Source organism: Vidua macroura, chromosome 7 (assembly GCF_024509145.1).
Source record: "Vidua macroura isolate BioBank_ID:100142 chromosome 7, ASM2450914v1, whole genome shotgun sequence".
In the NCBI taxonomy this organism is placed as follows: Eukaryota; Metazoa; Chordata; class Aves; order Passeriformes; family Viduidae; genus Vidua; species Vidua macroura.
In genome coordinates, this window is record NC_071577.1 from 547244 (window position 1) to 570094 (window position 22851).

General features: G+C 50.7%; 1 protein-coding gene and 1 long non-coding RNA gene across 2 annotated transcripts; both read left to right on the forward strand.

The window, feature by feature from the left end:
- Nucleotides 1-622: 622 nt before the first annotated feature.
- Nucleotides 623-21766, forward strand: LOC128809842 (maestro heat-like repeat-containing protein family member 6). Its single transcript, XM_053982209.1, has 15 exons — nt 623-850; nt 1154-1218; nt 1333-1959; nt 2144-2292; nt 2542-2689; nt 2893-3083; nt 3166-3303; nt 3574-3688; nt 3860-3997; nt 4230-4406; nt 4537-4692; nt 4850-4951; nt 5321-5423; nt 20941-20997; nt 21272-21766. Exons 1-15 carry the CDS (start codon nt 733-735, stop codon nt 21412-21414), a joined length of 2427 nt encoding a protein of 808 aa, XP_053838184.1. The 5' UTR covers nt 623-732; the 3' UTR covers nt 21415-21766.
- On the forward strand, nt 5512-6274 carry LOC128809844 (uncharacterized). Its single transcript, XR_008437855.1, has 2 exons — nt 5512-5562; nt 5856-6274. It is a non-coding gene; the product is annotated as an uncharacterized LOC128809844 (long non-coding RNA).
- Nucleotides 21767-22851: the final 1085 nt, after the last annotated feature.

The window sequence follows — 22851 nt, forward strand, 5'->3', positions numbered from 1 at the left end:
TTGGAACTACTTGAGTTGTGTAATGAGAAGTAAAGCCTTCCGGAATTGAGGAGTCTTAAATGCCCTGATCCCACAGAGCAGGGCAGGGTTTGCTGATGGTTTGAGTTGTTCCTAAAGATCCTGTTGGGCTGCCTTAGACACTTAGGGCCAGAGATTCCTTCCAACCTGGGCCACTTTGGGTGGGGCTGGGGGTGGCCCCAGGGCAGGTGGCAGTGTGTGCAAGGGCCCTTTGTGACACGCTGCAGCACGGTCACCGTGTCATGGAAGGGGCCGGGGTGTCCAAGGGCCCTCCTTTTGTGACACGTGGTGACACAGGAGCTGGTGGTGACAAGAGCACGCCACAGTGCTTGGAGCAGGCGACGGGACAGGACAGGACAGAGCGGTGCCGTGAGGAGCCCCCGCACAGCGCGCTCCTTCGTGTCTGACCCGGAGCTTTTCCGAGGCGTTATTCCTGCAGGTGACCTCGTGGCAGGACTGCGGGACTTGGCAGCCCGTGGCCTTCCCGAGGCTTTTCTTTTGCAGGTGCCCGCAAGGCCAGACTGAGGAAATTGGTGATCACAAGCCTTACGAGGAGTCTCCTGTCATTGTGGCAGGAGCCCTCAAGACCAGAGTGCAGAGGCGTCCTGAGGTTTCTCTGCCTCAGATGCCTTCAAGGCACAACGACGCGACTTGTTGACTCAGAACTTCACCCTGCCATCTTCCTTCAAGGTGGCCTCAAGGCCAGACTCTGGCATGGCAGCCAGATTTCTCAGTGTGTTCAAAGTGATCAGGGGGAAAAAAAAGAAAGACCCTGGAGCTGACCCAGCACAAGAGCATGAAGAAGCGGAGCAGTTCCAGACACTGCAGGATGGTGAGTGGCAGAGCTGGGCCACAGGGCTGATGGCTGCAGCCAGCTTGGCCCCATCCCATCCCATCCCATCCCATCCCATCCCATCCCATCCCATCCCATCCCATCCCATCCCATCCCATCCCCCCCACTGGGGACAGGCCCATGGACAGGACGGAGGAGGGGCCGGGCAGACACCCTGCAGTGGCCGTGCTCCATCCCCTGGGGCATCCCGGGGCTCTCCCTGCCTGGGGAGCGCAGGGCTGGGCTGTGTTCTCTGGCCTCTCCCGCAGCCCCTCAGCCCTGGCTGCGCTCACTCTTTGCCAGATGCAGCCCTGGACCGGACACAAGAGCAGGAACCCGCCCGTGGCCGCTTCCGCAAAAGCCTGAAGGTACCAGCAGCCATCCCCACCTGGGCTGGGCCTGCTGTCACTGCTCAGCCCAGCACCACGCTTGGAGCACTCCATGGAACATCCCGGGCTTCCCTGTCCTTTCTTCTCCTGCAGATGTTCCGGCAGTTCCTGCGCATTCAGCGTAGAAAGACCGGCAGCACAGCAGCTGAGGGCGCAGCCGAGCCTGACTCGGGGCTGACCGGGCTCCAGGCAGAGCCCGATGGCAGCCCAGATTCGGCTGAGCGCTCAGAAGACTCTGAGACCTCAGAAACTGAAACCTGGGCAAAGGCTCTTCTCACGTCAATGACTGAGGACGTGGTCATCACAAACAATGACAATGAAGAGACTCAGGGCCTTAAAACTACTGGCACCAGCCCAGATTCACTGGAGCACTCAGAAGACTCTGAGGTTGCAATGAATGATCACAGGGCAAAGGCTGACATGGCACTGACTGAGGATGTGGCCATCAGAAACGCCAAAACCAGAGAGACTAAGGGCATCACAACTACTGACACCAACCCAGATTCAATGGAGCCCTCAGAAGACTCTGAGGCTGCAATGAACGATCACAGGGCAAAGGCTGACATGGCACTGACTGAGGATGTGGCCATCACAAACGCCAACACCGCAGAGACTCAGGGCCTTGCAAATACTGACACCACGCCCACTCCCACTCTGAGTCAGGAACTCATATTCGACTGTTTCAAGGAGCCTTGTGTTTCTTCTCACCAGCAGCAGCAGGTAAGCAGCCTGGGTCCACACCTGGAGGCCTCCCAGGATGGTGTGTCCCCTCAAGCCATGGTCTCTGGGCCCCCTCAGCCTTTGAGGCCAGCACAGTGTGGTGGGAACAGAAGCACTTCTTGGGGGAAGCTGGGGAAGTTGTTCCTTTGGACAGCGCTCCAAGTCTCCCCCATGCCTCCTCCAGGTGCCAGCCAAGGTGGAGAACATCCACCAGAGTCTCATGTCCCACGTCTCTGTGGATGCCAGGCTGCAAACGGACATTGTGAGGCTGGCAGAAGAACACCCTGCTGACGTGGTGCTGACCCTCCTGCGCTGTGCCCCAACGTGTGACAGGTACGGGGCCCACGAGCCTTGAGAGCTCAGGGCTCAGCAGCCTTTAGGGCCCATGGCCCTGCACAGCCTGTCCAATGGTCTCTGCCAGACAGGCAGAGAGGCCCAGGGCCCCTCTGTTTCCTGAGCCTGCTGCCAATGCTCCCCCCCTGCCCTTCAGGGCACCAAGCCTCTGTCACCTGGGCCCCCACAGCTGCACAGGGCATGGTGCTGTGACTGAGATGCCCCTGACACAGAGCTGCCATCCCACAGAGCTGCTGCAATGATGTGGAAAGCCATAGGCTCATCGGGACCAGCACTGGAGAATGCACTGCCAACACTGCTCTGCGTGATGGAGGACTGGCCTCTGCACAGAATGTGCACCTCCGATGGGGACAACAAGGACGTTTTTGCCCTGGCTGTGAGTTTCTGGGCCTTTGCTCAGCCCCAGGTCGCCTCTCCAGCAGCTCTCCATCCTCTCCATGCCTCAGGCGCTGGGCTGAAACCTGGCCTAGGGGCAGGCTCAGGGGGCACCAGGCCTGCTGCTCCCCCTGTGTCTGCCCTTGGGCCCTGCCCCATGGACACCTCGGCACTGAGCGCTGCCTTGGGCTGCTTCTTTTGCAGGCAACTCTGGTGATCTGGCTGATTGTCCAAGTGCCTGAGTGCCACAAGGCGATCATCCTTTATTCCTCCCGCCTGTTTGTGGCTCTGCTCTTCCATGTTGTCATCACCACACAGCAGATGCCACCAGAGGAAGTTGATAATTTCTGGAGTGCATGCCAGGAGAAACACCGCCTTCCCAGCAAGCCCAACAGGTCCCAGTCCTCCTGTCCTTCCCATGCCCTTGTGGCCAGCGCCAGTGCTCCCAGTGTGACCCGGGCTTTGCTCTGCACACAGGTTTGCAGTGCAGGCCATGAAGGCTCTGCTCTGCCGACTGCAGTGTGACCATGTGGTGGTGGCTATGGAGCGCAAGCGTGGCTGGGACACACTGCTGTGTGCTCACACCCAGCACTATGCCGTGGGTCTGCTGGCCAGGTGAGACCCTCTTCTGCCCACTGCCCCCAGCATTTGTGCCCTATGCCCCACACAGTCCCTGTGCTCATGGGCCAGTGGGCCTCGTCAGCGGGAGACGGCCAAGGAGACTGGAAAAGGCTGGGAGAGGAGGGTGCCCAGAAGGGGCTGCCTCTCAAAGCGCTCACATCCCCTCCAGGGATGCTGGGGAAACACCAGAGCTCTGTGAGTCAGTGCTGGGAGAGCTTTGGTCTCCCCACCTCAGGGCTTTGGTGTCTTTTTCCCCCCTGCCAGGGAGATGCTCCGTGTTTTGATCCCTTTGTGTTCTTGCATCGCACTCCACTTGCTCCGGCAGCTCAGCAGGGAGGAGCCGTGCTGGGATCTGCCTGCCATGGCATTCCTTGTGGAGGTGAGCCCGTTGGCCAGCGCTGCCTTGCTGAGCTGCCTCCCAGCTCTCTGCCCTCTTGTAGCCACAGCTGCCAGGACAGTGCCCACGCCCTGTGCTGCTGCCTGGGCCCAGCCCTGTGCGCTTCTGGGCTCCTGCCGGCCGGGTCCCCTGTCACTGCCCAGTGCCTTTCAGGTCCTCGAGCGCCTGGACACGACTAAATGTGGTGACAGCATGCTGGAGATTATGTCAAGGCACCTGCAGAGCGAGTGCAGGGAGCGGCGTCGCCTGGCACTCAGAGGCCTCGTGGTGCTCAGCAAGGATCCCTCGATGGTGAGAAGGGGGCAGCGGCTGAAGCTGTGCCGGGCAAAGCAGCCCCTTGGGATGGCAGGGCTTCAGGAGCTGAGGCAGCTGCTCCTAGCTCTCCTGCCTCACCTGCCCCAGTGCTTTGGGACAGGCTTTTGGTCTGTGGGCCCTGCACCAGCAGGGTGGGGTTGCAGTGCCAGGGTGCTGCTGGCCGTGCAGCCGTCCATGGCTTCCCAGCACAGCCTTGTGTTCCACCCAGGCCAGAAGAATGTGCAGCGTGTCTCAAAGCCTTCTGGATCTACTGGGGGATACAGATGAAGAGGTGGTCAGCATGAGCCTCCGTGTGTTCACCAATGTGCTCCAGCACAAAGACATCCTGGTATCCAGCACCACCGCCCCAAAGCTGGCTGAGGCACTCCTGCTGCTCTTTGAGCATGTAAGGCTCTGTGTCCACACCCATGGGCACAGACTGCCCAGATAACCTTTTCCCTTATGGATTTTCATACCTTGTCTCAAGTAAGCCTGGAATAATTGGTCTTAAAATCTTATCCTCCTCTTTTCTAAAGGACAACAGCCATGTGCAGTTGCTCTCCATTCAACTCATGCACAAGATGATGGACTTGGTAGTGGATGAGGGAAAAAAGCCCATGAAGAAGATTCTGAGTCAGGGCTTGCTCCCACTTTTCTTGTATTGCCATGTTGAGAACTGGCAAGTGGCAAAGGTGAGGTTTTCTGTGATGCCGGTGGATCTCTGAGAGGGGCCTCGGCTGCCTCCTGCCCTGGCGCCTGGTGGGCTGCAGCCTCCTCCAGGCCTTGGCACAGGGACACAGGTTTTATGCCCTGGGCTGTGGGGCAATCCTGGGGTCTGCTGCTCTCCAGGCCTCTCGGGAAACGCTACTTCGTGTGGCCAAGTTTTTGAAGAGGTGGGATCTCGAACAGCTGGTGAAGAAGGAGCAGCTGTCAAAGTTTGCCGAGGTCCTGGTAAGGACGGCCTGGAAGCCCCAGGCTCAGCCTGGAGAAGCCCCATGGGCACAGTGCTCAGTGTCTGGCAGCTCAGGCTGGCAGCTGTGCCCCTGCCCACTGCTGCAGCCAGAGGCCGCGCGGGCTCTTCTCCAGGCTCCCGTGGGTCCCAGCCGGGTGCCGATGGAGCCCCGGCCCGGCAGGGCTGCGGGGCGGCACCGCGGCTCCCCGGGCAGCAGCCGGCCCTCTGCCCCCTCCAGAGCCCGGCGCCAGCGGCTGCTGGCCGGGCCTCAGGGCTGTGCGGGCAGGGGAGGCCTGGGCTGGGCGCAGGGAGCGCCCGGCCCAGGGGCGGAGACCGCGCCAACCCTTCCCTCCTGCCGCTCTCTCCAGCTGGCAGAGGACAGGAGCCAAGTGCTCGTGCACCTGCGCCGGGCCCGGCCCTACCTGCAGAGCTCACAGGAGCCCCTGCGAGAGGCGGCCGTCAGGTTCATGGGTGAGCCACGAGCCCAGGCTCCCTCCCTGTCCTGCCACAGCAGGATCTGGGCCACGGTCCATAACAGGCTCTGTGTTCCTAGTGACCACCGGGCGGTACTTGAGGAAGCAGCAGGAAGAGACCCAGTTTATCTACAAGGGTGAGGGCTGACAGCGGGGGCTGGTGGGAGAGGTGCGATGCCTGGGCAGGGAGCTGCAATCCCTGTCCTTGCTGTGGTGGGCTTTGCTCCTTGTGTGGATGAGAGGTGGCGTGGGCAGAGCACAGAGAGATTTCAGGGTCTCGGAGGGGCGGACTCATGGCAGGCTGATCCAGTTGACACCCCCTTTTCTTGTGGCCATGGCTAAAGCTGGGTGGGATGGACCTCGCAGGAAGGTCTGCTAGGATTCCCACAGATCCTGGCTCTAACCAGGGCTCTGTCCCTCTCTCTTCCAGCCCTTGAAGCCCTGTGGAGAGATGACAGTCCTTCCCAGACAAACATAGTAGTTCAAGATACATTCAGTGAAAGAGCTGCAGAAGTGGCTCAGAAGAACCAGTGTCTGCATCAGGCCTCCAAATGCCATGGAAGATGAGACTACCTTGAGACCAGAAGAGACCAGCTGGAGCTCCAGGCACAGCTGATGATTGGCACAGCTGACCCTGTGGGAAACCTGCAGGGCTTCAGCCCTCTCCCTGCTTATAGATAGCTCCTTCCCTCCAGCCCTCAGACACTGCCCATCCCCTTTTTTCCCCTCCACTCTCCCTCCCTGATGACAGCTCTTTCCCTCTAGCCCTCAGATCCTGCCGATCCCATTTTTCCCTCCTACCCCATCCCTTTGGTTTGTCTTCTATTAATAAATTGTTTGGCTTTTTCACTTTGCCTGCATCTCTGTGGAGATGAAGTGACGCAAATCCCGAGCCCTTGGACACACAGGCCCCTGCTGCCGTTCTCTTCCATGCCGTGTTTTGTGCACACGCACAGAGCAACGAGGGCAGATCAGGCTGGAAAGGTGCCTGTGCTGAAGGTGCAGTTCCACAACACTGTGGAGTTGCAGATCTTGCTGAGCACACGGAAGGCCGGCAGTGGGACAAGGAGCCTGTGTGTCAGGGACCGAAATCGTGTCTAAGGCCCTGCCATTCTTGGTCTGCTGTTGTGCACATCAGGCAGGTAATGAAGAACAGACAATGAAGGAAACCTTATTGTGAAGTTGCTGTGAATTTGACCCTTAAAAGAAGCAATGGGTTGGTCAATCGATGGGAAGTTAACCTGTGAAAGAGGAACAATAGACAATGGAGCTGTGCTTGGCATGGAAGTGGTATCACAAGCCATTGCGGCTCATCTCAGGCGCTGGCCAAGCGTGAGATGACGTCAGAACTGGAAAGACTCCACTCCAGAGGAGGAGATATCAGGCCTGCTTCTGGGGTGGAGGGATGAAAAGGCCAAAATGCACGTCCTTTTGATGCAGGGGATGCCCTGATTGTGGGTGGCCTGTCTGCCCCTCCCACTGGAGCACAGTGGTGAGCCCAGCTGAGGGGAGCCCAGTGCTCCTTGCTCCTCTCTGCTGACACGGGAGCGTCTGTCTGCTTTCGGGACGGCCCTGGCTGTGTCAGGGGTGCTATGTGGACACGAGACAACTGGTCCTGTCCCGCTGGGTCCCAGCAGTGCCTGGCAGCAGTTCTGCATCCATGTCAGGATGATGGCCCAGAGAGGCCCTGGAAGCTGAGGCAGCTGATTTTTAGCTTTTGCAGGTGCCTGCAGGTCAAGGCCAATGGTGTTCCCTCAGGATACTGCAGTCCTGAGGGGCCTCCCTAATTCAAAGTAATCAGCAGACAAATGCATTGTCGGCCAAAAGCCCTTTTATTGATCCGGAGGGAGGGCATGGGGCTGCACCCCACTAACATGCTTCTCTGCCATATATGAATTTTAGTGCGTTTATGGAGGAATTGTATCAAAAATACCATCCATCTTTACCCTGCTGCAGTGATTCGATAGGCAGGGTGTTAGAAATACATTCTGTCAGATTCCTGTCCTCGAAGCTAATGCCCAGCCGCTGTCCAGGAGCAGTGTCCATGCCCTAAAGCAGCACTTCCTCCTCATGGTTTTCCTGCACAGGGCTGATTCCGTACTTGCCCTTAGTTCTTCTGGTAAACTATGTCTAAAGCTTTATGTCAAGTCACTCTCCTGTCAGGTTTGGCCCTCGAGTTTTTCCTTATGCTAACTGGTGCTAAGTAGTTATGTATATCTGTGCTAAGTACTCGTTTACTTCTGTGCTTATGTCAAGCAAAGGCCTTGTTTCATTCTCCCCTTCTCTTTATCCTGATGCAAATTCTTTTGCAAGATCCTCTCCATAGTCCACAGTACATGTTGCAAACAGGCTTAGAAGGAAACTTTAAAGTAACAAAAAGGAGGCATGTTGATTAAAAAAGTAAGCTTCTTTATTACAAAATGAACAACTGGCAGCAAAAGCCTCAGGCAAGTCCAGATACTGTTTCAACAGCTTAGTAATTGTAACCTAGGGGTGTTTTCAGGGAAAGCGGCTCCCAGGAAAGACGCGGGAGTTAGACACCCCGGGCCTTTTCAAGTCTCTCTCTTGTCTCCTGATTGGGGCGCTCAGGATCTGTGCTGTGACAGGTCTATTTCTCCGTTGCTGATTGACTTATAAGTTGGTGCAGTCTTGGCCAATCATTTTGGAATTCTCACCTCCCATTGGTTGGTCTCTCTTCCAATCTTGATTTAAGTTGTGGTTGTGTTCTATGATGGAATACTCCTGGAAGTTTCTCTGCCCCTGCACAAAGATTGGCACCCCATCTCCTCCCCGCTTCCACTCCCCCTTTATACATGAACCACACTACTGGGTTTTCATAGAACTAATCACACTTTGTTACTGGTATTAACAACATTTAACTTGTATTAACAACATTTAACTTTGTAACAACATTTAACCATTGTTAACTACGTTCCCCAAAGGTTTAAATTTTATTTTTGTTCATAACAATCCCCCCTCTAATTCTTTGATCGGGCTTGACCCGCATCAGCCTTAACTTATCAAACTGGACTTTCATACTTTTGGTAAAATTCTCTTAACTTCTGGTATTTCTCATACATCTCTTTTGCGCTCTCTGTTCCTTTTCCGTCTTGGTTTTCTTTCATCATCATAATTTTCTCATCTGTTAACCCTTCAAGAGAAGTCTGGACAATGTTATTAATCATTCTGATAAGACAAGGTATTAAACAAGGAAGGAAAATTAAATTTATGAGTCCCCCCCCAACCCCCCCCCCACTATAAGCAGTATCTTTTTCCACCATTCTCCATTCCAGATGTTATCCCACCAATTAGCTTTTATCAATGGGGTCCATCGTTGTACTGGTACATGTGCGAGTTTTCTCATCCTGGTGGTTATATTTTTAATTAGGTCCCCATGATCATCAATTTCTAGACAACATTCAGATGAATTAAACTTTCCACATACCCCTCCTTCTTCGGCCAGCAGGTAGTCCAAGGCTAGCCGGTTCTGATATATGGCAGTCCTCATCTGGCGGCTCTGTACTGATAACAAGTCTAAAACTAAAGCTGTCTCATTAGAAATTATTTCTAGAAGTGCTTGTAACCTTATAATTCTGTTCAACATATAAATGGGGGTTCTATACCCCCATGAACCGTCCTGTGCCCAGGTGGCAGGGCCATAGGTTTCAATAATTCTCTCTGGGGGCCACTCTTCGTCTCCCCAGCTCTGGGTTCCTCCAATTAGATATCTCTTTTGACGTTTTAATTCATCATAGAGGGGTACCCCTAAATCTGGATGGTCATCTTTTGGAAGTAAAAAGAATGACACTCTTATTACACCTAATGTACAACTGCCCTTCCAGTCTTTTGGTAGCATCACATATGCCATCTTTCCACAAATCCAAAACAATCCTTTTGGGCCTTTCCAGAATTTTAGTGATCTGGTATTTCTAACTTCATTTTTGTTCCAAAATTTAGACAACCAGGGTTCGTCTTGAAATAGATTTGGTTCTTTAGCTAGACACTCCTACAACTGTTCTCTTTGTATATATGAACAGTTTGAGCCTGGCTTTTGTTTTTGTGCCCAATACAGATGTTTACTCTGGGGAATCCACCACTCATGGGTATCATTAGTAGTTAGATACCTTTTACAAGACAGTTCACCTACATAGGAAAGAAATTTCAGTCTTTTTCTCCATATACATTCTTCCCCAATTACCTCGGACTTTAAGTTCCAAACTTCTTCCGCATTTTGGACGTCTGGTTTTCGATCTCTATCTAGGTTTTTCATTGCTTTTAGAGTTTCTTGAGGGCTGAGCGCGATTCCTTCCCAGGGCCATATTTCTGACCTCCTGGTATCCCCACATATCCAGCACATATTCGATACGTTGAACTCATGGCTGATTCTTTCTACTAGATCTGAAAACAAATTCTTTCCATTCGGTAATTTTGTTTCTACCCCTGGTTTATTCACCCTTTTTATTTCTTTTTCTTTTATTAAGTCCAATCCTTTTCCATTAAGTCCAAACCTTATTCCCTGGTTTCTTGTCAGTGCATAACCATTTCTCCCTTGTAGGGCATTCCCCCACTAGTTTCTGTTTAGGGGTCCCTTCATTTTCAAATAGCCAATAGGTTTTTCCATCTTCTACACAGGTTTGTAATTGTGACAAGTCAACACACTCAGGGTTAAGATTAGTGTGGAATCTGAGAACTGCGCTTCGCGCATTTCCGGTATAGACAGCATGATAGCACTTATCACAGGAGTTTGGTGAGCTCTCCTGGAGACTCACAGTCATTATTGCTATCAACCCCCATAGGGGTCCAGTACAGGTTACTCTCTTGATTCTCATGGTCCTTAGTCAGCTTCGGATGGTAAGAGCACTGTCACCTGATCTGGGCTTGCCCCCTGTGCTTACGTTCTTACCGGTGTCCACGTCTCACTCCACTCTTTCCCTGTGTTGACTTGTTATTTTTTTCCGTTTTAGGGTCAGATCACTACAGTGGTGGGAGAATGCTCTATCTTATGGAGACTTCTTGTCACTGTTTCTGTAATGAGAAATACCAGAAATTGTAATTAGTTGCCATTAGTTGAATGTTTTACTTTTACTTTTTAAAATCAAAGAGATGCTTTTCTAACTTCAATAAATATTTTCAATAGTAACATTTTAATAAATATGACAATAAATATTCATATAACTCTTTATCTTAACTTTTACACTAATACTGGATTTAAATAGGATATTAAATAACAGGTTGATAAACAATATCTTTAAATAACAGTTCATAAATTGCAACATTAGAACAACACTTATAAAAACAAGAGGTGCTGCTTGATGTTAGTCAAATTTCCCATAGTCTATTCTGTGGGAGCCGGAACTGGACTTTTGACCCTGGTATCATGGGTCCACCCTTTCTCTTGTGTTCTTTTTGCAGTTTTGGTAGTCAATGAAACTTGGTACGGGCCTTCCCATCTGTGGGTTAACGGCTGTTCTTTCCACGATCTAATTAATACCCAATCTCCTGCTGGATATTTATGGATTTTAAAATCAATAGGAGTACTTTGGGGGAGATATCATTTTCTTCTTAACTCTTCTAATGTTTTTGCAATTGTTTTTAGGTGAATTTTCACATCTTTATCTCCTTCGTATGTCCCCATGCAATGTGAGGTGGTCAAAAATGGGAGTCCAAACATCAATTCATAAGGGGAAATACCCACATCAGATCTAGGCTTTGTTCTCACTCTCATCAGGGCTAATGGGAGGCATTTGATCCAATTAATTTTTGTTTCATCTACTAGCTTGGCAAGTGTAATTTTCAGGGTCTGGTTAGCTCGCTCTACTCTTCCTGAGCTTTGGGGCCTCCAAGGAGTATGCAACTTCCAAGTCATACCAAGGGTTTTGATTACATTTTGTAAAATTCTAGCAGTAAAATGAGGCCCTCTGTCTGAATCTATTGTATTCACTATACCATAACGTGGGATAATTTGTTCAAGTAGAATTTTACTAACAGCTCCGCAGTTGCTTTTACTGTTGGAAAAGCCTCTATCCAATGGGTAAGGTGATCGATGATAACTAATAAATATTTAAACCTCTGTACCTGAGGAAATTCAGTGAAGTCAATTTGTATATCCTGAAAAGGCCTTTTAGGTAATTCTCTTCCCCCTACAGGTACTTTCTCCATTATTTTATTGTTTCTTTTCTGACAAGTCATACAATCCTTTGTTACAGCTTTTCCTAGCCCAAATAACCCAATGCGCACATATGTTCTTAAGAAGTGATCACACAGTGCTTGAGTTCTCCAAGGCGTAGAGGCATGCAGAATTTCCAGGATTTTCCGAGATAGATTTTTATTCAATACTTGCCTCCCATCAGGCATTGTCCATTTCCCAAATTCATCCTTAACGCCCCCTTGTTTTTGCAATTCTTCTTGCTCTTGTTCTGTGAATATTGGAATCTCTTCCCCATCTATTACTCTTAGGTTCTCTATTTTAAGTAGCTGCTCTTCTTTTCCTAAAGCTGCCCCTTTAGCTGTCTGATCCGCTAAATTATTTCCGAGTATTTCTATTGATGTCCCCCTTTGATGTCCTTTAACATGTACTACTGCGACTTGTAATGGATCTTTTAGTGCTTTTAATATTTCTTTTATCAATTCTTCATGAATTAACATTTTACCTTTAGACTTTATGAACCCTCTTTCCTATCAAATCTAACTGAATGCGTGAACAACTCCATAAGCATACTTAGAATCAGTATCGATAGTTCCTTTATTGTATTTCAACCAAATTAGACCTCTTACTAGGGCATACAATTCACAGCACTGAGCTGACCATTTCGTTGGCAATTTTCCTTTCTCTATTACTTTCATCGTTTCCCCATCTATGACTGCGTAACCTGACATCCTTTTCCCTTCGACAATTCGAGAAGAGCCATCTACAAATAACACTTCCCCTTCTAATAAAGGGAATTCTTGTAGATCTTTTCTTGCTTTAGTTTGCAGATCAATTAATTCTTCACAACAATGTTCAAGGTGGCCTTCTGATTTCCCATATAAAAATTGTGCAGGGTTTTGCACTTTTGTAGTTGTAAGTTCTATGTTATCAATATTAGTGAGTACTTCATTTCATATTTCAGTAATCGACTGTCCGTAATCCATTGACTAGCTTTCTTGCTTAATATTAGTTTTATATCATGGGGGATATGTACCTTAATTTTACCTCCACAAGTTAGTTGATAACTTTCCTCAATTCGAGTCACAGTAGCGGCCCCTGACTGTAGGCAGGTGGGCCAGCCTCTCACCACAGGGTCTAACAATTTAGATAGATACGCAACCGGTTTCCTTTCTCAGCACCACTCTTGCACTAATACACCATTAAACAATTCCTTCATCTACATTTACAAACAGTTCAAAAGGTTTTTCCAAATTCGGCAAACTTAAAACCGGAGCTTTCATCAGTCTTTCCTTCAATTCCATTAATTTCCCCTCATCTGCTTCAGTCCATTCAAAAGTCCTGGTCTCAACCAATTGATCGTATGAAAATTTAACTAACTGGGTGTGTCCATCAATCCAGGATTTACAGTACCCAACTAAAGCTAATAATTTTCGTACATCCCCTTTTGTCTTTGGGGAGGGCAGGGATAGGATTCCCTCAATTCTACTCATTGCTAATTTCTTATAACCTTTCCCAATTAAAAGTCCTAAACATTTTACTTCTTGCTCTACAAATTGGAGCTTTTTTCCTTGACGCTTTTAACCCCTTTTTTTCCCAGAAAATTTAAAAGTCTTATGGTAGTTTCTCATATTAGTTCCTTTTGCTCCCCTGAAATTAATAGATCATCCACGTATTGTAAAATCTGGGTATTCTGTTTTGGCTCAAATTGCTCTAATAACCCTTCCAGTGCTTGTCCAAACAAATTTGGTGATTCAGTAAACCCTTGGGGCAATCTCATCCATTGATATTGTTGTTTTCTCCCTGTGTTCTCATCATACCATTCAAAAGCAAACCACCCCCTACTTTCCTCTGCTAATGGGCACGCCCAAAATACATCTTTAAGAGCTATCACACTAAACCAGGAATGTTCTGGTGATTTTTTATTCAACAGAGTGTAAGGGTCGGGCACTACTGGATATCTGGCTACAGTTTGCTTATTGACCTCTCTTAGATCCTGTACTAATCGCTATCTTCCATCCGGTTTCTTAACTGGTAAAATTGGTGTATTCTGGGGTGACATGCACGGCTCTAATATCCCATCTTGAATCAATCCTTTTATTACGGGACTTAACCCCTGTTTTCCTTCAGCTGAGATGGGATATTGATGGACTTGAATGGCTGTAGTTCCGGGTTTCATTTTTATCTCTATCGGTGGTATGTCTAATAAACCTCAACCACCCTCTTCTGCCCACACCTGGGAATCTATTTCTTTCTCGTCTTCTCTATTTAATCTCATAATTGTTGCTACCATCTTCCCTTCTTTCGGAACTACCCCATCCCCATCTTTATTTGTAAATCACGGCCGAGTAAGTTACAGTTCAACTTAGGCATAAATAGTGAATCAACACATCCTTCCCTTGAATTTCCTCTCACTATTACTTGTTTAATTACAGGTACTTCAAATGGACTGTTGCTTGCCCCTCTTACTTTACAAGTTGCTCTACTAAGTTTGCTCCTTCTGGTATCTTAAAAACACATGACCTATCAGCTCTCGTATCTACTAAAAATTCAAATTCTTCTCTCTGAGGGCCTACTTCTCAATTTATCGAGGGCTCCGCTTTTAAATCTTTTACTGCCCTCAGAGAATAGAGCCCTTGACATCCCTAATCTTCTCCTTCTCCAACTCCTGTCTCAGTTTCTCTGTATAATTTCTGGTCCTTTACGAGCTGCTTACAATATTTCTTAACATGACCCCCTTTACCGCAGTAAAAGCAGTCTGGTTTTTCAAATTCTCCTCTTTGGTCTGGTTTTCTCTCCTTTGAACCATACCAAGGCCAGTAAACTGACCCTTCTTGAAGAGCCTCCTTTGGCCATATCTCGACCCAATACTGTATCATCTTTATTTTATCTAATTCCTTAAACTTCTCATCACTTTCCCATTTTTCAATCATTTCTCCTAAAGGGCTACTGGGTGGAATTTCTTTCAGCTTACCCTTCTCAGTCCTTCCCCTACGGGAGTTCTTACTAGTACACTGCCCCATTTTATAAATGAACTGGACAACTAACTAACCTAGCAACCAGTAACTCAAATGAGCTCATGAAAGGATCTACACTTATATGAAATAGGACAATTGAAATAACTCTTAACAAAATAAACTGATAAAGCAATTGGAACCTTGATTGGTCAAAAATAAATTCTATCCAAAATATTGAATACAACAATCTAAATTAACGTAATTAATACGAGCTTGAATAATCAAGTGATTGAAATCAAACAAAAATTTAAAGTATTGGCATTTAATTAAAACATTTGAAATAAATAATTAAAATAAAATAATTTAATTAAAGTAAAAATGATCAGAATTAAATTAATTGGAATCACAAAATGAGAATTGTGTAATTGCAATAAAGAAACAATTGGAATAAAACAATTAAATTTCAATAAAATGATTGGAAATAAGCAATCAGACTAGCATATGATCATTTAATTTTAAGTATTGTATCTAACAAAATAATGGAATTAACAATTTTTTAAATTAAAACAATTGAATTAAATAATTAATAAATTGAAACAAAGCAATTGAAATAAAACAACTGGAATAAAAAAAATTGGAATAACAATTTCTAATCCAGGTCAGGTTTAAATAAGACTAATTGAAAAACAAATATTTGAAATAGAATGAAATAATTAAAACAATTACTTAAAATAATTGGTGAATTGAAGTAAAACAATTGAAATAAGATATTGAAAAAAATTGAAATAAAACAATTAGAACAAAATAATTGAAATAACAACATTCAATCGCGGTTCAGATTTAAATGAGAATAATTGAAAATCAAATAATTGAAATAGAATGAAATAATTAATAGATTTGAAGCAGAATGATGGAAATTAAAGAATTAAAATCACAATTGTATCAACTTTAAAATTAAAACAATTGAATAAAATAATTAATAACTTGAAATAAAAAAATGGAATAAAACAACTGAAATAAAACAATTGGAATAACAATTTCTAATCCAGTTCAGGTTTAAATAACTGAAAATCAAATAATTGAAATAGAATGAAATAATTAGTAGATTTGAAGCAGAATGACTGAAATTGAATAATTGGAATCACAATTGTCAACTTTAAATAAAATGATTAAATTGAATGATTGAAATTAAATAATGAAATTTGACAAAACTTTGTAGAGTAAAACAATCAAATAAAATAATTGATAAATTGTAATTAAATGATTAAAATGTAGAATCTAAATAAAACAATACCAGTAGAACACCAAATGAATCTAACAGAAACAATTAAATAAATCAATCTGAATAGATTACAATAAAAAGATCAAACTAAATATAACTAGTAATAATCCAAAATACCAAATTAGAATTCTTGTAATTGAGATTAATAAAATGAACAAACTTAATGAAATAATCAAAAAAAACCAATCTATAGAGACAAAAACTCGTAGAGGTAGGGCTTCTATCCCCTGTTGCTCTCTGCTAATTGTATATCCTGATTTTCACTGACCTGCTCCTACAAAGCCACTCCCATCTGTGAGGGATGATTGGGGGGCGTAGGCATATATAAGAACCGATGTATTCCTACTCCTTTTCCCAGTTTATAAGATTGTGGTTTTGAAAGGGATAACTTCTGCTGGTGACTTGTGGCTCCACTAATATTCAAAACTTTACCAGGACCAATTTTTTCCAACTCTATATTTAATACAGAATGTGTTGCACCCGCATTCACCAGACATTTCATTTTCCTCATCTTTTCCCCCAGTTCTATTTTGACCAGAGTGTTTTCTGGGGGGATGCCCGCCAGCCAGCCCTTGCATTGATTCTTTGCCAGATGCAGCCCTGGACCGGACACAAGAGCAGGAACCCGCCCGTGGCCGCTTCCGCAAAAGCCTGAAGGTACCAGCAGCCATCCCCACCTGGGCTGGGCCTGCTGTCACTGCTCAGCCCAGCACCACGCTTGGAGCACTCCATGGAACATCCCGGGCTTCCCTGTCCTTTCTTCTCCTGCAGATGTTCCGGCAGTTCCTGCGCATTCGGCGTAGAAAGACCGGCAGCACAGCAGCTGAGGGCGCAGCCGAGCCTGACTCGGGGCTGACCGAGCTCCAGGCAGAGCCCGATGGCAACACAGATTTGGCTAAGCACTCAGAAGACTCTGAGACCTCAGAAACTGGAACCTGGGCAAAGGCTCTTCTCACGTCAATGACTGAGGACGTGGTCATCACAAACAATGACAATGAAGAGACTCAGGGCCTTAAAACTACTGGCACCAGCCCAGATTCACTGGAGCACTCAGAAGACTCTGAGGTTGCAATGAATGATCACAGGGCAAAGGCTGACATGGCACTGACTGAGGGTGTGGCCATCAGAAACGCCAAAACCAGAGAGACTAAGGGCATCACAACTACTGACACCAACCCAGATTCAATGGAGCACTCAGAAGACTCTGAGGCTGCAATGAACGATCACAGGGCAAAGGCTGACATGGCACTGACTGAGGATGTGGCCATCACAAACGCCAACACCGCAGAGACTCAGGGCCTTGCAAATACTGACACCACGCCCACTCCCACTCTGAGTCAGGAACTCATATTCGACTGTTTCAAGGAGCCTTGTGTTTCTTCTCACCAGCAGCAGCAGGTAAGCAGCCTGGGTCCACACCTGGAGGCCTCCCAGGATGGTGTGTCCCCTCAAGCCATGGTCTCTGGGCCCCCTCAGCCTTTGAGGCCAGCACAGTGTGGTGGGAACAGAAGCACTTCTTGGGGGAAGCTGGGGAAGTTGTTCCTTTGGACAGCGCTCCAAGTCTCCCCCATGCCTCCTCCAGGTGCCAGCCAAGGTGGAGAACATCCACCAGAGTCTCATGTCCCACGTCTCTGTGGATGCCAGGCTGCAAACGGACATTGTGAGGCTGGCAGAAGAACACCCTGCTGACGTGGTGCTGACCCTCCTGCGCTGTGCCCCAACGTGTGACAGGTACGGGGCCCACGAGCCTTGAGAGCTCAGGGCTCAGCAGCCTTTAGGGCCCATGGCCCTGCACAGCCTGTCCAATGGTCTCTGCCAGACAGGCAGAGAGGCCCAGGGCCCCTCTGTTTCCTGAGCCTGCTGCCAATGCTCCCCCCCTGCCCTTCAGGGCACCAAGCCTCTGTCACCTGGGCCCCCACAGCTGCACAGGGCATGGTGCTGTGACTGAGATGCCCCTGACACAGAGCTGCCATCCCACAGAGCTGCTGCAATGATGTGGAAAGCCATAGGCTCATCGGGACCAGCACTGGAGAATGCACTGCCAACACTGCTCTGCGTGATGGAGGACTGGCCTCTGCACAGAATGTGCACCTCCGATGGGGACAACAAGGACGTTTTTGCCCTGGCTGTGAGTTTCTGGGCCTTTGCTCAGCCCCAGGTCGCCTCTCCAGCAGCTCTCCATCCTCTCCATGCCTCAGGCGCTGGGCTGAAACCTGGCCTAGGGGCAGGCTCAGGGGGCACCAGGCCTGCTGCTCCCCCTGTGTCTGCCCTTGGGCCCTGCCCCATGGACACCTCGGCACTGAGCGCTGCCTTGGGCTGCTTCTTTTGCAGGCAACTCTGGTGATCTGGCTGATTGTCCAAGTGCCTGAGTGCCACAAGGCGATCATCCTTTATTCCTCCCGCCTGTTTGTGGCTCTGCTCTTCCATGTTGTCATCACCACACAGCAGATGCCACCAGAGGAAGTTGATAATTTCTGGAGTGCATGCCAGGAGAAACACCGCCTTCCCAGCAAGCCCAACAGGTCCCAGTCCTCCTGTCCTTCCCATGCCCTTGTGGCCAGCGCCAGTGCTCCCAGTGTGACCCGGGCTTTGCTCTGCACACAGGTTTGCAGTGCAGGCCATGAAGGCTCTGCTCTGCCGACTGCAGTGTGACCATGTGGTGGTGGCTATGGAGCGCAAGCGTGGCTGGGACACACTGCTGTGTGCTCACACCCAGCACTATGCCGTGGGTCTGCTGGCCAGGTGAGACCCTCTTCTGCCCACTGCCCCCAGCATTTGTGCCCTATGCCCCACACAGTCCCTGTGCTCATGGGCCAGTGGGCCTCGTCAGCGGGAGACGGCCAAGGAGACTGGAAAAGGCTGGGAGAGGAGGGTGCCCAGAAGGGGCTGCCTCTCAAAGCGCTCACATCCCCTCCAGGGATGCTGGGGAAACACCAGAGCTCTGTGAGTCAGTGCTGGGAGAGCTTTGGTCTCCCCACCTCAGGGCTTTGGTGTCTTTTTCCCCCCTGCCAGGGAGATGCTCCGTGTTTTGATCCCTTTGTGTTCTTGCATCGCACTCCACTTGCTCCGGCAGCTCAGCAGGGAGAAGCCGTGCTGGGATCTGCCTGCCATGGCATTCCTTGTGGAGGTGAGCCCGTTGGCCAGCGCTGCCTTGCTGAGCTGCCTCCCAGCTCTCTGCCCTCTTGTAGCCACAGCTGCCAGGACAGTGCCCACGCCCTGTGCTGCTGCCTGGGCCCAGCCCTGTGCGCTTCTGGGCTCCTGCCGGCCGGGTCCCCTGTCACTGCCCAGTGCCTTTCAGGTCCTCGAGCGCCTGGACACGACTAAATGTGGTGACAGCATGCTGGAGATTATGTCAAGGCACCTGCAGAGCGAGTGCAGGGAGCGGCGTCGCCTGGCACTCAGAGGCCTCGTGGTGCTCAGCAAGGATCCCTCGATGGTGAGAAGGGGGCAGCGGCTGAAGCTGTGCCGGGCAAAGCAGCCCCTTGGGATGGCAGGGCTTCAGGAGCTGAGGCAGCTGCTCCTAGCTCTCCTGCCTCACCTGCCCCAGTGCTTTGGGACAGGCTTTTGGTCTGTGGGCCCTGCACCAGCAGGGTGGGGTTGCAGTGCCAGGGTGCTGCTGGCCGTGCAGCCGTCCATGGCTTCCCAGCACAGCCTTGTGTTCCACCCAGGCCAGAAGAATGTGCAGCGTGTCTCAAAGCCTTCTGGATCTACTGGGGGATACAGATGAAGAGGTGGTCAGCATGAGCCTCCGTGTGTTCACCAATGTGCTCCAGCACAAAGACATCCTGGTATCCAGCACCACCGCCCCAAAGCTGGCTGAGGCACTCCTGCTGCTCTTTGAGCATGTAAGGCTCTGTGTCCACACCCATGGGCACAGACTGCCCAGATAACCTTTTCCCTTATGGATTTTCATACCTTGTCTCAAGTAAGCCTGGAATAATTGGTCTTAAAATCTTATCCTCCTCTTTTCTAAAGGACAACAGCCATGTGCAGTTGCTCTCCATTCAACTCATGCACAAGATGATGGACTTGGTAGTGGATGAGGGAAAAAAGCCCATGAAGAAGATTCTGAGTCAGGGCTTGCTCCCACTTTTCTTGTATTGCCATGTTGAGAACTGGCAAGTGGCAAAGGTGAGGTTTTCTGTGATGCCGGTGGATCTCTGAGAGGGGCCTCGGCTGCCTCCTGCCCTGGCGCCTGGTGGGCTGCAGCCTCCTCCAGGCCTTGGCACAGGGACACAGGTTTTGTGCCCTGGGCTGTGGGGCAATCCTGGGGTCTGCTGCTCTCCAGGCCTCTCGGGAAACGCTACTTCGTGTGGCCAAGTTTTTGAAGAGGTGGGATCTCGAACAGCTGGTGAAGAAGGAGCAGCTGTCAAAGTTTGCCGAGGTCCTGGTAAGGACGGCCTGGAAGCCCCAGGCTCAGCCTGGAGAAGCCCCATGGGCACAGTGCTCAGTGTCTGGCAGCTCAGGCTGGCAGCTGTGCCCCTGCCCACTGCTGCAGCCAGAGGCCGCGCGGGCTCTTCTCCAGGCTCCTGTGGGCCCCAGCCGGGTGCCGATGGAGCCCCGGCCCGGCGGAGCTGCGGGGCGGCACCGCGGCTCCCCGGGCAGCAGCCGGCCCTCTGCCCCCTCCAGAGCCCGGCGCCAGCGGCTGCTGGCCGGGCCTCAGGGCTGTGCGGGCAGGGGAGGCCTGGGCTGGGCGCAGGGAGCGCCCAGGGGCTGAGCCCGTGCCAACCCTTCCCTCCTGCTGCTCTCTCCAGCTGGCAGAGGACAGGAGCCGAGCGGCCGAGCACCTGCGCCGGGCCCGGCCCTACCTGCAGAGCCCACTGGAGCCCCTGCGAGAGGCGGCCGTCAGGTTCATGGGTGAGCCACGAGCCCGGGCTCCCTCCCCGCCCCGCCGCAGCTCGGCCCCAGCCCCGCCTGCTGCCCCGGCAGCGCCATCCGGGCCCGGCGCCGTGGAGCCCCGCCTGGCCTGGGCGCTGCTGCAGCCCTCCGGCAGCCGTGCCCTTGGGTTGGCAGCGTGCGGCAAGGGCCCGGGCTGAGCCCTGCCGGGCCACGAGGCCGTGTGGCCACAGGGCTGGCAGCGCCGCTGGCAGGGAGCTGTGCCGCTGGGCCGTGACAGGCTCTGTGTTCGCAGGGATGGCCGGGCGCAGCTCGAGGGGGCAGCAGGGAGAGCTCCAGCTGATCTGCAATGGTGAGTGAGGGCAGCGGGCTGACAGCGGGGGCTGGCGGGGGCAGCTGTGAGCCCTGCCCCGGCTGCAGTGTGCTCTGCTCCCGGTGCACACCAGGGATGCTGTGGGCAGAGCACGCAGAGATTTCAGGCACACGTCTGGGAGACATGGCAAGTACCTCCCAGCTGATTCCAATGTCTCCTACTCCCTTCTGGGTGGGATGGCCCTGTTCAGAAGGTCTCCTAGCATTCCCACAGATCCGGGATCTCACCATGTCTCTGTTGCTGTCTCTTCCAGCCCTTCAAGCCCGGAGGCAGGATGCCAGCCCGTCATGCTCTAACCTGGAAAATCAAGCCCAGTTTCCTCAAAGACCTAAAGAATTAGGCACACCTTCTGTATCCAGTGAACCAGTGTCCCAAGAACACACCCGGAGACATTGAAGAGGACATCACCTCTCAGTGCTGCTGGAACTCCTGGCATAGCTGATGCTGGGCACAGTTCTCGTGGCTTCAGCACTCTCCCTGCCTGTAGATAGCTCCCTCCCTCTAGATAGCTCCCTTCCTCCAGCCCCCAGACACTGCCCATCACCTTTTTTTCTCTCCACATGTCCTCCTTTTTGATAGCTCTGCCTCACCAGCCCTCAGTCTATCCATCACCTTTTCTTCCCCTCCACTCTCCCTCCCTGTTGACAGCTCCCTACCTCCAGCCCTCAGACCCTGCCCATCCCCTCTTTTCCCCTCCCCTCTCATCTCTTTGTTTCATCTTCCATTAATAAACGGTTTGGCTTCTTCACTTTGCCTGCATCTCTGTGGAGATGAAGCGACGCAAATCCTGAGCCCAGGGACACACGGGCCCCTGCTGCCGTTCTCTTCCACGCCATGTTTTGGGCGCACACACAGAGCAACGAGGGCAGATCAGGCTGGAAAGGTGCCTGTGCTGAAGGTGCAGTTCCACAACACTGTGGAGTTGCAGATCTTGCTGAGCACCCTGGAGCCCCTGGAATTTGGAAGAGCCAACCTGAGGATGAACCCAGCTGTGAGGGATTCCATGGCAAGCATCCACAGAGTTCAAAGGAGCTTGGAATGCTGGAAGTTTTCAAGAATAGCTTCCTAAAGCTCAGCAGTCCTCCATCCCTGCACAGGATGCGGAAGAAGACAGAACCAGTGACCATCCGGGCTTAACAGGGGGCTTTGGGTGTGCCTAAGAGCAAATGAAGCTGCAGCGGGGCGCCCGGGACTCGGACGCGCGACCGTGCCAGTGCCCGGAGCGCTGTCAGGCAGTGCTGGGATCCCGGGTGTGGTTCTGGTCCCCACAGGTGAGGAATGGCAGCCCCAGGCTCAGAGCCAGTCAGAAAGCCAACCAAGTGAGCCCACAGGGAGGGCACCCTTCCCGTTTCTCTTGGGCATGGCCGCAAAACAGCCCCTGCTGCTTCTTCCTCCGCCTGTGTTTGGGGTGTGCTGCTGGCAGAGGCAGCCAGGTTGTGCTCTGCCTTCCAAAGCCTGTTGGGAGCGGGCATGAAAAGCGCTGTGTGTACAGCGGAGAGTCCTGGAAGGTGCTGGCAAGAGCGTCCTGTAGGAACAGGGCTCTGGTCTGTGGCCAGGAACAGCCTGGATTTGGCGCCGTGAGCGCAGGCAGGAGTTGAGGCAGGTGAAGAGGCAGCGGGCAGCTTGTGTTGGTAGAGGGCCTAGGTCTGCACATCTGAACCTCCACCTGGATACGCACTTGGGGGAATACGAGCTAGAGCTGGGGTGCCTGTCCTGAAAGGACCTGAACTCTTTCAGCCTTGCCAGCGTTTCTTAAGGCTGTGTTGGTGTTCCCCGGAAAAGCTGCGCATTTAGGGAAACACCTTTGGAGGAAAGGGGCTTGCTTCTCAAGGA